A 14,073-nucleotide genomic window follows, 5' to 3' on the forward strand; every position below is an offset into this window, starting at 1 on the left:
CTCCCATAATCACATAGACAGCTACTTGGTCTTTCTCCAACATACACTGTTCACACAGCCCAGTTGATGGAATGGTCTGAATCTCCCACACCTGAAACATTCTTCAAGTTGTGGGTGCTGACACTGACTGAAACACAACTTTGACCTTTAATTTATAAAAGGAAACACTTCCCATAAAACTTTGCCAAACTGCACAGAGCAAGCTACACTACTTTGATCATATAAACACTCTGCAAAAGGAAATATTTTTACTCTGGCTTCCCATCATGTTTCTAATGTTGATGAATAGATGTGTGGTTCACAACGCACTTTGGGATTTAGTCCAAATGTTCGTGCCAAAAACACTTTTTCTTAGACAATCTCTGTGACAATCTGTAAGTGTGAATAAAGTCAGCATTTCATTGACTCTTGCAGAGGTTATTGCCGGGGCATTGGCACAGAGCTGGACAGTCAGACGCAGTCACCAGCTGAGGTAAACCATCTCAACCAACACTCTAACACCGCTAATGGGAAGCAGACACACAATTTGTCCTGAGAATGTCTTTGTGCTCCCACACTCCTTCTCATTCTCAAATCCCTCCATCTATCCACGCTCTGGCTGAGACAGCAAACCTGACACTGATGCCCTGTAGTCCATTAGCACTCTCAGAGAGCCCCGTGTGAGTCTGCTCTTTTGCTCCCTTCACATTTTCCTCCACTCACCCTATCTTCCTAACAGTCCTTACTTTGGCTCTTGCACTCCCTATCTGACTCTCTCCGTCATTCTGTCTTCTGCTTCTCTTCCTCCTTTCCTCCCGGATGATGTCTGAGCTGGAACAAGACACGATTCCCAAGTTCAACATGTCAGACTGTGTCCATAAGGAGGGGAATATGGCTGTAGTCACTCATGTGAAATTCAGATAACATTAAAGTAATGGGGCTGCGAAAAATCCCCGTAGATTCCAACAATAGCTGCACAGATCTCTCTGTACGTCAGAAACACCTGCATCACCGGTAAAACAATTCATTTCATACACTGTGAGCTCTCCACCACGGAACGTTATTCCATGTCCAGCAAGGGTACAATGTTTTGATAACTTTTTTAAATCAATAAATGATTGAGTAAGTCTATAAAATGTAATACATTAACAGTGAAAAACCTTCAAATCAGACCAAATAGGGACATTTAAGAGGCTAAAACAAGTAAATATGTTGCATTTTTCCATGATAAATGTCCTTTAGAAACTATTGATCTATTATCAAAATGATTGACCGACTAATCACTTGTTTCAAAACCACTGACCTAGTTTCTGCCTTAAACTAAACACAAAGCTAAAGCCAGTGACCTTATTCACACACTATGAACTCGCGTAGGGGTAATTCTTGCTTGTTATTTCAATGTCAGTAAATCAAAAACTCATAATACACTTATTGCTAGTATAAAACTGAGCCACATGAAATAAGCTTGTTATTGAAATTGTTGGCGGTGAAGGTTTACTTCAATCAAGTGCTTGAAAGTCTGAAGAAGGTAAATCACTGGAGCGAGTTTAGATAGAAAATGAGGTGTTTAGTCAAAAAAGTATTTCTTTATTCTATGATTGACTTAATGAATATACAATATTGTTCCTCTAATACCAGACATAGTTCTTATAAACATTACCTGCACTTATACTACATATACACACACGGTATATGTAGCTCCACATGACCTAGTGTGTGTCCCCAGTAGTTTTCCCACCACAAGTGTTCACACCGGCCACCATTTGAACGAGGTCAAAGGCACTGCAGTAACAGGATCTCAACACTGACAGACAAATGATAATGAATGATAGCTATCTGAGTAAACAAGTGGAGGGGTGCCCTTGACCCGCTGTCACCTTAATTTTAGTCCGGGCTACAACAAACCCCCTCCCCTCGACTCCCATACCTCAGCCACATCTGGTTGACATGGTTGGAGCCTCCAACAAGAGAAACCAATCCTTCACTTAACTCTCCAACCCTCCTTCACACTTTCACAAAACCACACTGTGGCCTTTTAAAAGTCTATTGTTTTAGCAAATTTATTTTTTCTCATTTGTCTTAACTAAGCCCTGAAGCCTCCATGCCGCTTCACTTCAAGATCTCCTGAAGCAGACGAGACAGCAGACATCAGGGGAAATAAGCACAATGCTGTGATTACATTGCACCTCTCTCCTCTGTTGAAAATCATCTCAACGTGATTCGATTTGTGAGGAGTGACAGGTAGATGCTGCTATGGCAACACAACCAAATCAGTGTCATACAGCTCTTTACAGACGCTCTGTAAGCGTGTGCACACTCAAGCATGTACACACAAACAAGGCAGCAAGCATATGGACTTGACATGAATGTTCAAAGACTCTCCCATTACTCTCCGTCACTATGAATCCTAAGAAAATACTCTCTTGTAAAAGCAATGACAATGTCTCTGTTTCTTAATGTTGTCATCAAACATCCTGCAGTTGGTTAGGTTGATCACAGCCTGCATAATAACCTGCCTCTAATAATGACTAAAAATCACACCTCAATCATTATCGGCACTGTAAAGTACTCAGAACAATTATCGAGACATCATCCTCATGTACTGTAGCTTACATTTATCTTCAGCCAGATTTCAATCCAAAAATGTATTGGGTGAAGCCAAACACAAAGAGACTGAGCATTTTTTTTTTAACAGTATGTTTTTAACAGTTGATTACCCTGAACTTTAAGTATAATTCAACTGAAAAAAATCTGGAAGCCGTAATACTGTAAAAAGCACGACCAATCCAACCAATTGGATTAACGCCCTGTCTGTCAGCCTTCCATCTCGTGCACGCACAAATGTATCTCGTGCACGCACAAATGTATCTCGTGCACGCACAAATGTATCTCGTGCCCTCATTGGGCGTTCATTGCAGCAGTACTTCAATGACTCGCCAGCAACAGGCGGCCACTTTCACCAGTCTGCTGACGTCATGTGTGCGTTCATGTGTGTTGGAGGAGGTGCTCTGTAAGGAAGTCTAAAGGAAGGGGCGGATTCTTTTCGGTTGTGTACTTTCAAATTTAAGTGCACTTGAGCCGGTTTCTGAAACTTACCTACCCCACCTTTAAAATAATAAGTCATAATAATACAAAAATAATCGTTTTATTTCGATTAAGTTGTTTTCGTAATCGTTGCAAGCCATAATCGTAATCGCGATTAAAATACGATTAATTGAGCAGCCCTACACCAGGATACACCGTCTACCGCACACACATTTATCACAGCATGTTTCACCCGCTGCTGAATGTTACTACCACCCCCCCCTTTACACAACAGGCAGAAAACTGGAAGGGCTATTTATCGAGCGTGCCAAAGCTTCCAAAGTTTCAAAAAACTTAAAACACAGTTAGTTTAAAAGTAAAATCCTGAAATTCTCTGGATACATTGTTAGGTGACTGTGATTAGTTGGAGCAGCTGGATGGGAATGAATATATCTATCTATCATCAGAGCAAACGATGAGGAACTCTGCATGCATGATAAGGATCCAAGTCATATAAACCTTTAGTATCTTCATTACACTAAACAAGCATTTGCAAAAGGAGGAACATTGATGCTGTTCTTAGTTTTAAGTTGCAGGTGAAAGTATAGTAGTTTGCATGACTAATAAATATGTGTTGACAGCTAATATTACATTACATTAGTCTTTTTAACACACTCTAAAGGTTCACCTCTTGTCCTATACCAACATCCTTCCCTCAATCCTTACTGCATATTTTCACTGTGCATGTTTGCTAGTAGCTGCAACACATCACCCAGAGGAAGAAAAGCTTATTCTGAGATAAGTAGATCTGCTCCTCCCCCGTACAAATAATAACATCTATGATTAAAATGCCTATTAGCTAGAGTCTGGAATAATAAATAGCGGAGTGATTAGGGTTTCATGTGGATGTTGTGCATTTGTATCACCGCAGGGGGAGATTCCCAGCATTAACAAGTGCATGGGCTCTGCTGCCAGCTTTGAAAAACGATTAGAAGAAGGAAATATTTTGCTGCAAACTGTTTTCACTTAGTGAATCGCTTCCTCTATGCATTTCTCTTTAAAAAAGGGTCGGGGAGCCAGCAATTATTGAGTGAAAACGAGAAAAAGAGCTACATTGGAGACAGATTATTTCCTTTCAGATCTGCGATATAACTTCTGCACTTACGGCACGTTTGCTGAGCTGGTATGGAAAACCTTTCAGCACATACATCCACCCACTCCTCCCCTATATTTCCCTTATATATTCCCCTGCTCCCTCACCTTTGTGTCTTCCTCTTAAGGAAAGTCTGGGCATTTTAGAGACCCCCCCCTCTCCCCTTTCCCATTTTGAGTGTACAGAAACAGCTGCTGTGGGCGGCACACTGGGTGCTCTCCTCCCTCACCTCACACTGCCAAACTCTTATCAACAAGCAAATAGAAAGGGTATGAGTGTAGAGTAAAGGCAGAGGAGGAGGACGACGAGGCAGAGGAGGAGCGGGAGATAAAAAGAGAAAGAAACAGACAGGAAGGACACTATATTTAGCACTGGAGCTGTCGCCTTCTGTTTTTCTCTCCTGAATAATCATAGTTTGACAGCATGTATCCTGCAGAGCAGAAGTTGCTCTCTGCTCTGCCCCTCATCCACCGGCAGCATCTCTAGAGAGAAAGTAGAAAAGTATTGTAGTAATTGCTGCGGGCTTGCGTGCCACAGCCACCAAACATTTTCTGTGGAAAATGTTTTCAGTGCCCTGACATTCTCTAATGGAGATCATCGGGAAGGGAAGCAGCTTTGGACTGCTTTGCCACTAGTTACAATGTTGCATGTCTTATGCATACCAAGAGAACAAACTGCGACCATGTACGTCAAACGAGGAGCAACGTGACTAAGTGACATTTCTAAAATGCAGTCTTCCTTCCATAAGTTCTAGGAATTGAGCACATGTAGGACAGGGACAGTGAAAGGCTGTGATGATGACTATCTGTTGGGAAGGAAGTAAACAAGCTCAGCTGGTACAGTAGGTAGGCCCAAACATTGGTTGTTGCTATGTCTTTTATCTTTAAAAGATCCCAGCAACAGAATAATAATTTCCATTAAGGACAAACATGCCAACACAAAATCCCCATGTAAACCATCAGGTGTAAAACAATGCAAAAACAATCTAGCTCTATTCCCCGAAGCCTTTATATTATTGACCACCTTTATACCCTACATAAATGTACATTGGGCAAAGCAATAACATTAGCACCTGACCCTGTAGACAATTACTTTCATCATTGCGCATTACCAATAAATGATTGATAACATTAAAGGTGGGGTAGGTAATTTTGAGAAACCAGCTCGAGATACACTTTTTGTTATATTCCATGGAATGCTCTTAACATCCCGATAGCAATGAATATCTTGAAGTGCTTTGACAAAAAATCCATTAAAAAATGTCATCTGTGGAAGCCGTAATACTGTAAAAAGCACGACCAATCATTTTAGCCGGCCCGGCTAAAATAATTGGATGGCCTACCTGCCTGTCAGCCTTCCATCTGTGCACAAACTTATCTCGTGCCCTCATTGGTCATGTGCGCGTTCGTGTGTGTTGGAGGAGGGGCTCTATAAGGAAGTGGCAGATTTTCTCCGGTTGTGTATTTTCAAATTCTAGCGATCTCGAGCCGGTTTCTCAAATGTACCTACCCCACCTTTAAGGCAATCTCCCAAGGATATTTTGCTTTGCAATACATGTCTCATTATGTTTAACATCTCTGATGATGCATGTAATGTAATGCACTATAACCTGTAATGAGGTCTGATAATATGGCTAATTAATGAAATGTTTCAGCTTCACAGCAGAAGGGTTTCTGGGTTATTAGAACAAGCAATCTCTCTTGTGATTAGCCAGCAGTAGCCCGTTACATGCAGCCTCTTCACCATTGTTTGAAGGAGCCAGATAAAGACAACGGAGGCAGCTCAAACATGTGTGTTTGCATGAATGACTATGTATGTTTATATTATTTGCTTCTGATGGATTGCTATATCAAGAAGCTTGTCTGTCAGGTTTGTCTGGACATTAACGGTCAGACTAAAGATCAATCCAGGGTAGCCAGGGGTCATGTGCCAGCAGACAGGTTAGCTGTCCATAAGCTTTCAGCAGCCCATTGATTTCTGAGACTTAATTGCAGCAAGGCTTGTCTGAGGCACTTTGTTCTGTGTCTGGTGTAAAGTGAGGAGGCTGGGCAAGGTGCAAGGAGATAAACTTTGCTTTTGTATCCCTCTTACAGTCTGGAGAATGTAAGGTGTAATGTCTCACAAGATGAAGATGAGCAGGACCAAAATACTTTCTCTTTCACGTCAAGAGAACATCAACAGTGAGACCACCTATATAGTGGAATGTCACACTCTTATAACTAGAGGAAGACAAAGGGCTTTTCTCATGTGCTATAAATACGCATAAATCTGCCTATAGGACATCATCTCTGGAGGATGAGGTCTATTGTTGAAGAGAAAAAGCAGGAAAGTTCAAACTCTGTAGCAACTCCTAATTATTCAGAGGGTAAAGAGGTGGAGACATCTCACCATTTCTGATCTTAACCCTGAAAACTGTCAGGAGAGATAGATGAGACGATAGTGAAGTTTTTGTTGCAGACTGACAATAATCGACGCATTACGTGGGACAAAAAGACAGTCCGGGAAAGTGCAGAGGCCGGAGTAACCTTAAGATCATTCCTCAAAATGGCCTGGCTTTGTCTGGCTTTCTTCCCAGAGCTAACCTTGCACCCAGGTGTTCAACCGAGGTCTAAAGCGGCCAAAGGAAAACAAAGCTAAACACTTTCAAATGGGCCCGGGGATTAGCGTAACAAGCTATTACTTGTTAATATGGTGCCATTCTCCCACAGTTTGAGGGCAGTTAACCTCGGCTGTGACTGGCTTCTGTTTAAAGGGTCACAACCTCACAGAGCCCCACGCACTAAAATAGCACGTGATTATAGACCTTGTTTAAAAGTAAATATAGGAGTTTTCAGCAGCTGATCTAAGTCACCCTTTAGAAAGTCCTTTATGAGAGAGAGAGTACACCTTCATAACTCTGACCTTTTGTTTACATAACCTCATCCGCACTTACCTAACAACTACATAGTTTAACATTTTATTTTCCTAACCTCAACCTACACTTATAGATTTATGTACAAGAAGGTAAGTTAAGCACTTAGTATAGCATGGTGTTAAACTATACTATTTTTTGGAAATGCACAATGTATAGTTTGATAGCTGCATTGTAGTCTGGTGTTTTGTAAGTGTGTGTGTTTAGGTTTGCAAGTCTTTTGAAGTCTGGGTTGATGATCTATCCCTATGAGCTTTGAATAGACATTCCTTTGGTCTTAGCCTCTGTTTGCTCCCCTTATCACAGTTAATAACTCAGCTTACACAAACACACTCAGTGGCTTCTTTAGGAACCTCAAAAGACAGAATTATCAGCTTAGGTTGCTTATGGCTGTTTACTTAGTCAACCTTAAGTCATCTTGTGGTTAAATGCACTTAATAGATTTTTTTTTTCAATTTGGGAAACCTGTATAGAGCTTGAATTTTGAACAAGAATACAAATAGAATATACAAAATGAATTACAAGTGCACATAATTACCTAGTTAAGTATATTCATTGTATTGAATAACAGAAAAATAATTATCAGATAAATTTAAATAAAAATACGTACAAAAATGAAGTAGTACTAAAAAGCAAGAGCCAAATACCACATTGAAGGATGTTCTTCAGACATTAAAATGTTTACCTGATACACCATTGTGATATTACACATGATCTGATTTGTCTGGGCTTTTATGCATGAAAATCTGATAGCATTTAGCTGTGCAGAGTTCCAGGAAAACACACAACCCGTACAGAAGAGCAGTGTACGTAGAATTGAAGTTCATGGCAGATTGTCACACTTTAATGCAGAACCAATACTGTGTACAGATGTTATCCTTTTTCTTTAAAAAAAAAAAATGTGTGTGCATCTATGCATATAACCCCTTGTTTGTTTCTCTGATCAAGGGCAAATAATTGAAAAGCAAAGACAGAGTGTTGGATCATTTGTGGAAAAGTTTTGGATTTCAGCCAAAGGCAGCAACCTCTTCTCTGCAGCTTTATAAAATGCAAATAATCAGTGGGAAGTGATACTTTGTGTAACCTTTATAGATAAACATGTGAGGCTGGGTCACAGACAGAAGCACACTCAACAACGAAGTACCAAACAAATATATATATATATATATTTTAGCAGCTACAGTCGGCAGCCCACATTTGAAGCTTGTCTCTTTGTTTTGTTTAATAATCAAAGCAGCTCATTAAAATGTACTTGGATATGTTATCGGAAGCCTTTATTACAACACGTCTGTATGCCAGCACTAGACACATATCATTAAACCTAAAGCCAATTATTTGGATAAGTACACTGGCACATCCAAAATTAATAAAAACACATTATAGAGCTTTTCCCAGCAGTACAGTATCAATCAATCAATGTTTATTTATATAGCCCAATATCACACATGTTCCACTTGTCTCAGTGGACTTCACAGTTTGTACAGAATATCAGTATGACAATACGACACCCTCTGTCCTTTGACCCTCACATCGTACAAGGAAACATTTCCAGAGAAAACCCACAGTTTAAAGAGGAAAATGGGAGAAACCTCAGGGAGGGCAACAGAGGAGGGATCACTTAAAAGTAGGATGCATAACCAATACAATCAGGGGATGCAGAGCTTAGGGTGCATTTCTATTCTCCAGCTATCTGAAGTTGCTCTGCAGGGCATAAAGTAACCTCCACAACTAATTAAAAACAAAAAGGAACTCAATTAAAAGACGTAGAAAATAAATGAACTATTTTCTGCCAAGTAAATGTGGAACCAGTGGAGGGTGAAATCCAACTGGATTAGCAGCGAGAAAGTGGTGAGAGAGAAAACAAACAGCTGAGCAAAATATATAAGGAGGAGAAACTTGGCAAGTGTAGAAAATGAAGGATTTCAAAACAGTGATTTACAGAGACCTCCAGTTCCCATTCAGTGTTGCTAACTGTTCCACTCGACACAGAGGTGGGATCTGACATCTGATGACCTCATGACGGATGCTTATAAAAGTCTACTTGAGAGGCAGAAGCGCTATAAAACCTTGAGAGATTTACATGGACACGATGGCCTTGCTAGTGCTGGGCCGACAAAGCACCGGAGACTGCACCGTTGAGACCTATTTTAACGGGACAGTTCAACACACACAGGGTCTCATGTGGCACTGGCAAACATTCATAACATGCTGGATCTGATCCCCGAGTGTGTGCCCAGCCAAGTGTTAAATCTGACTTGATTTCTGAAGGGAGCCGAGGTCGCACAAAGGCCTGTTTGGGGAACAGCCAAGCGATTAAATAAAGAAATGTTCTCTGTCCTGAACGGTCAGGACAATCAGCAGCACATCTCCTCTGCCCTCTCATCACGCCTCACAATCAAACTCTCTGTTAGCCAGCGAAGGAATAAGTGCCAAGTCCTCCTGAATGTAGCTAGTGCTAGTAGTTTACCCATAACAAGACCAAGAAATAAAAGACTGTTGAAAGTAGCAACCATTAGACAGGTGATCTTGTCTGTATAAATCCAGAACTAAACAAACTGGATCACAGATGCAGCAAGCATTTTAGCACCTTACCTTTGAAGGACAGGAAGATCCTGGGAGCAGAGAGGGGCTCGTTGGGGCCGGGCAGCGCCCCGGATGATAGGGCCAGCAGGGCCATTACCCAGCACAGTTTGTCCCACAACATGGTTCCTCAGTTTTTTAACAGAGGAGAAGGAGAGCCCAGGAGCTGAGGGAGAGAGAGAAAAGCATTAGACAATGAGTCTCCCTCAAAAAATAACTGCAGCGACCAATTCTCAGCCACTGACCTTCAGTCTTAACGATTTTGACAACACAGAAAATCAAGCAGGGACTAAGAAACAAAGCGTCAAACTAGTTGTGTAGCCTCCTTCTATCTGTTTATTTAGATATTATTACAAGGAATCAAAATGCTTTGAATTTTGATTATATTATGTTAAAAAAAACAAGTAGGCCTAACTTAACCCAAATCTTTAAAACCAGAGAGTTTGGAAAGAAACTGCTGGTTCAGCATTGGTTTTCCATCATTGCTGGATTTCCTGTGGAAGCTCTCATTGTAATGTGACTCTCCTCATCGCCCACAGTTATTCTTGCATGGTCTGCCTCTGTGCTGTGAGGGCAGCAGTGTGAATGGACGGATTCTCCTTCAGCTGGGAGAGCCAGAAGGAGCCACCGCTGCTGCCCTCCCATACTTGTAATACATCGGACACAAAAAGTGTTTGCAAAAGCAGCAAATAACTAGGAAAGGATTGTTTTTCTGCTACCATTATATAACAATAACTACATTTCAGCAGTAGTACACAGAGCCTGGCGCGCACTGGCAGGGCTCAAATCACAAAGCACATACACATGCTGAGATGAGGCACAAAGGGAGATGAAGTTAATAATATCCCCATAAAAGGATCTAAAGACGCTCCAAATTATCAGCGGGAGGCCGAGGTGACAAACAAAAAGCTTGCACAGAGAATCGACTGTGCCACGTTTGGAGACAATACAACGATGTTAGCGCATAGTGCTTTGCTGTAATTATCCATGAATGGTATGATCTTCTCGTAAACGTGGATCTGAGTCTGAGGTCAAACTGTCAGTGAGGGTTTAAGATCAAGTTCCACATTGAGCCCAAAGGCATAACTCCAAAGCAGACCGTTAACCAAAATAAAGCGTGACTGGGCTTTGAGTTATGAGGACATGAATATGAACCACGTGTCATTTATAAGAGGATTTTAAGATTGTCAAAAGTAGTGTTGAGGACAAGTGACATGCATTCAATTATGGCGGATAGCAGATTATGAAGATACAGCATCACATGCAGAAACAACTTGCAATGCCCTCTTAACTCACATTGTCCACTGAACACACGCACACACACGCACACGCACTCACACACACTCACACAAATAGTGGTCTTTACTCTTGCAGCTTTTGAATTTGTAGTAGCGGTCATTTAAAACTACCTCCCAGGCGCCAAAAAAGCACGCTTAAAACAAAATGACATGCCAACTTAACTTTGATGATTGGAAATATATCTTTCCAAATATTCAGGACAAAATCATATCACAGAATTAAAAAGAAAACAAATAATTTAAATTATTAGAGCCCTAATCTTGCACAAGCAGCCTGCATCATTTATGTTGCACGAAATCTACCTGATTTATGAGCACATCTGTCTCCATAGAAAATTAATCTGACATCAAAACAGTACTTAGATTTGAACCAACCTTCTAGTTCCGTCCAGTGACTATTGGGATAAAGCTGGCCAACATTTAAAACCATCCACCCCGGATCCTTTGAGCTCCTCTGTCCGCACGCAGTGAGTATCAGTGTATCCGCCGCAGATCCTGCACGATTATCCACAGAGCCAAATAAAGCTGGGATTTAAATGAACTTGACGCAGCCGCCTTAACTTGAAGTGATCTCTAAATCGCATCAACAGATTCTGTATTTTCCACTGAATGAGGTGAGAAACAAAGAGTTGTTCCTGGAGAAGAGTGGCAGAGAACCGTCTTCCATGCACAGCCACGCTCAAGTGAGTGGAGCAGGAAAGCGGTCTCTGCAGGTGGATCCGCCGAGGTCTCCCGGCGCTGGACACACCCATGGGGGAGGGAACCTACCTTAGCATCCCAGCGCTCCGTCCCGCCCCGAAATCTAGCACAAAACAAACAGGTCAGCTGTGCATCTTCTGACTCCAGAGAGACTCCAGAGGTAAACTCTAAACTGAAATGATGAATATATTAGGGTAAAGGGCAGTTTAGAGATGTGAAATATGTCATGTTCACTTCATTAGGGGAAGACGTCCAAAATGTTCTGCTACAATCAAAACTCAAATATATTCCCTTTAAACATCTGGTTTTGAAATCTTAGTTTAATTACTTTAAAGGGATTTTGCAACTGATATTAAGTGTCTTAGTGTTACCCACTGACTAATAATTATCATATCGCATCTCCCATTTATACATAATTTGTTTTTCTTTTCTTTTTCCTATTCACTGTGGGGACACAATTGGTTTTTAATGACTCTTGCATTATAGTTTTCCAGCTGAATGTCGCTGTACATTTGAATTTGATTCATAGTGAGGAAATGACATACTTAAATGAAACCCAAAGCCTTTTTGCAGAATATGCAGTTTATTTTCATTGCTATTAGCAAATATCTCTGTTACCTAAAGGTAGACATATTAAGATCAAGATTAAGATAAAGATAGATTGTGTTAAAATAAGCAACGGCAATGTTTTTGTATAGCTCTCAAACAGTGAAAGGTTAAAATATCTCTATAATGACTTTATAGCTGAATAAACAGTGTAAAATACACGTGCGCACTGTGGTACAAGATACATGGCAAACACAATATGTCTGATAGAAGACAATATTTTGCTGTGACAAATTCAGTTATTCAACATTTGTGTCCAAACTTCCTGCAAAGGGTCTTAAATACTCAACTCAGCTTTTTTAATACTATGGCTGATGCTTTTTCAAAATGCAAAGCTATTGTTTTACATGTCAAGAGGAAGCTGGAGTATGAAAATAAGAAGGAGGTTATTCTACAACTTCATTATCCTGACTGCCAGCTACTGATTTTTATTTGCTGACTGGTGCCAACATCGAGTTGTGCTGAGAAGCGTTCTGATGCCAGATCTGAGCCAAACAATTGTTCAGTATCTGCTGGTATTGGCAGTCGCACAGTATGGAAAAGTGTTTGCTTTTTGAATAAGGCATGAATCACTTTTTTCTCAAGAGGAGAATAAAGAATTACTAAGCCAACCATGATTTCAGATGAGAAGAAACATTTTCATATGATGCAAACAACTGCTGTGGGACTTTTTGGTACCACAGAAATGTGGCTGCACGTCTCACATAAGAAACATTTGAAAAGTGGCCAAACGGAGATAAGGTAGATTTATTCTAACACCTCGACGACCTGACAGAGGATCACTAGCTCTCGCCATCAGATATTCATGGGCAAATGGAGCCTTAAATCTTTTAATCTCACTCGATCCCTCGCCTGATCACACTGGCTTATTTTGCTTCTTATTCAGTCAATGCACAACGCAGCTGATGCCCAATATGCATGCTTATTATTCCATATATGATAAATACAGTACCGTAGGTCTCATGCATGTCTTTGAGACGTTATTGTTGCAGAAACATCTAAAATCAGAAAGGAATTTGGAGGATACAATGACTTTCTTTCATTGAATAATGGCTGTGAAGCTGATATACTGTTTCCTTTGTGTGTGTGAAGGATAATGTTACAGTGACAAACCATAAAACCTGCACAACTGCAAAACTGACTGGGTGGCAATTTCACTGAAACGTACTTGTGAACGCGATATGGAAAAACCTATTTGGTGGTGAATAACTTTATTTAGTCAAAAATATGAAAAGTTTCATTTATCAGCCTTTGAGTTGAGGAGAATACATTAGATAATTATAACAAAAAGGCACGTTCATGCTATAGGGGGACAAAACATTGCCGGATCCCTGGCTGTGACTTTGAGTTTTCTGTCCTTTGAAAGATGTCTTGAAGACAATCATTTCATTAGTTTATGCAAAATAGGCTTTGCAGCATGACTCCGGGCTTTGATGCTCATAGCAGAGACATGAAGAGAGCTCAGCATCAGCATTTGCTATTAAAAGTGTTAAATTTCCCTTGATACCAGTAAAAGGCTCTTGGAAACAATTACCCTCACGCTGACGAGCTCACGCACACAGGATGGAAGACATTGATATGTTTCAGTCCATCTGAATATCAGACAATAAAAAAACAATCATCAAATCCTTTTTACGCAGGTGGGCGTTTGTGTTTGAAGTGTGGTCTGACTGTAAAGAAGCCAAATAAATAACAACTTTCATAAATATCCGCGACACAACTCCCAAGGACTCAACAACAATAAATCAGTCAAACAATAAAAACTCTTTCCCCAAACTTCCACTATCAGCACTTAAAACAATCCTCAATCAAAATTTGTGTGG

General features: G+C 40.6%; 1 protein-coding gene across 4 annotated transcripts in view; it reads right to left on the reverse strand.

The window, feature by feature from the left end:
- The window catches only part of LOC117548084 (semaphorin-3F-like), a 49,653-nt gene extending 37,997 nt beyond the window's left edge, over window positions 1-11,656 (reverse strand). For 2 of the 4 annotated variants that reach the window (XM_034219090.1, XM_034219088.1), the window contains exons 1-2: window positions 11,321-11,656; window positions 9,660-9,813 (exon numbers count right to left, since the gene is read on the reverse strand). In XM_034219090.1, the coding sequence (XP_034074981.1) occupies window positions 9,660-9,771 (112 nt within the window). In that variant the 5' untranslated portion in view covers window positions 9,772-9,813; window positions 11,321-11,656. The remainder of the gene's footprint in view (window positions 1-9,659; window positions 9,814-11,320) is intronic. The other 2 variants (XM_034219089.1, XM_034219087.1) reach the window with 2 other exon arrangements.
- Between the last annotated feature and the right edge of the window lie 2,417 nt (window positions 11,657-14,073).

The sequence above is a fragment of the Gymnodraco acuticeps genome, unplaced genomic scaffold, assembly GCF_902827175.1.
Source record: "Gymnodraco acuticeps unplaced genomic scaffold, fGymAcu1.1, whole genome shotgun sequence".
Classification (NCBI taxonomy): domain Eukaryota; kingdom Metazoa; phylum Chordata; class Actinopteri; order Perciformes; family Bathydraconidae; genus Gymnodraco; species Gymnodraco acuticeps.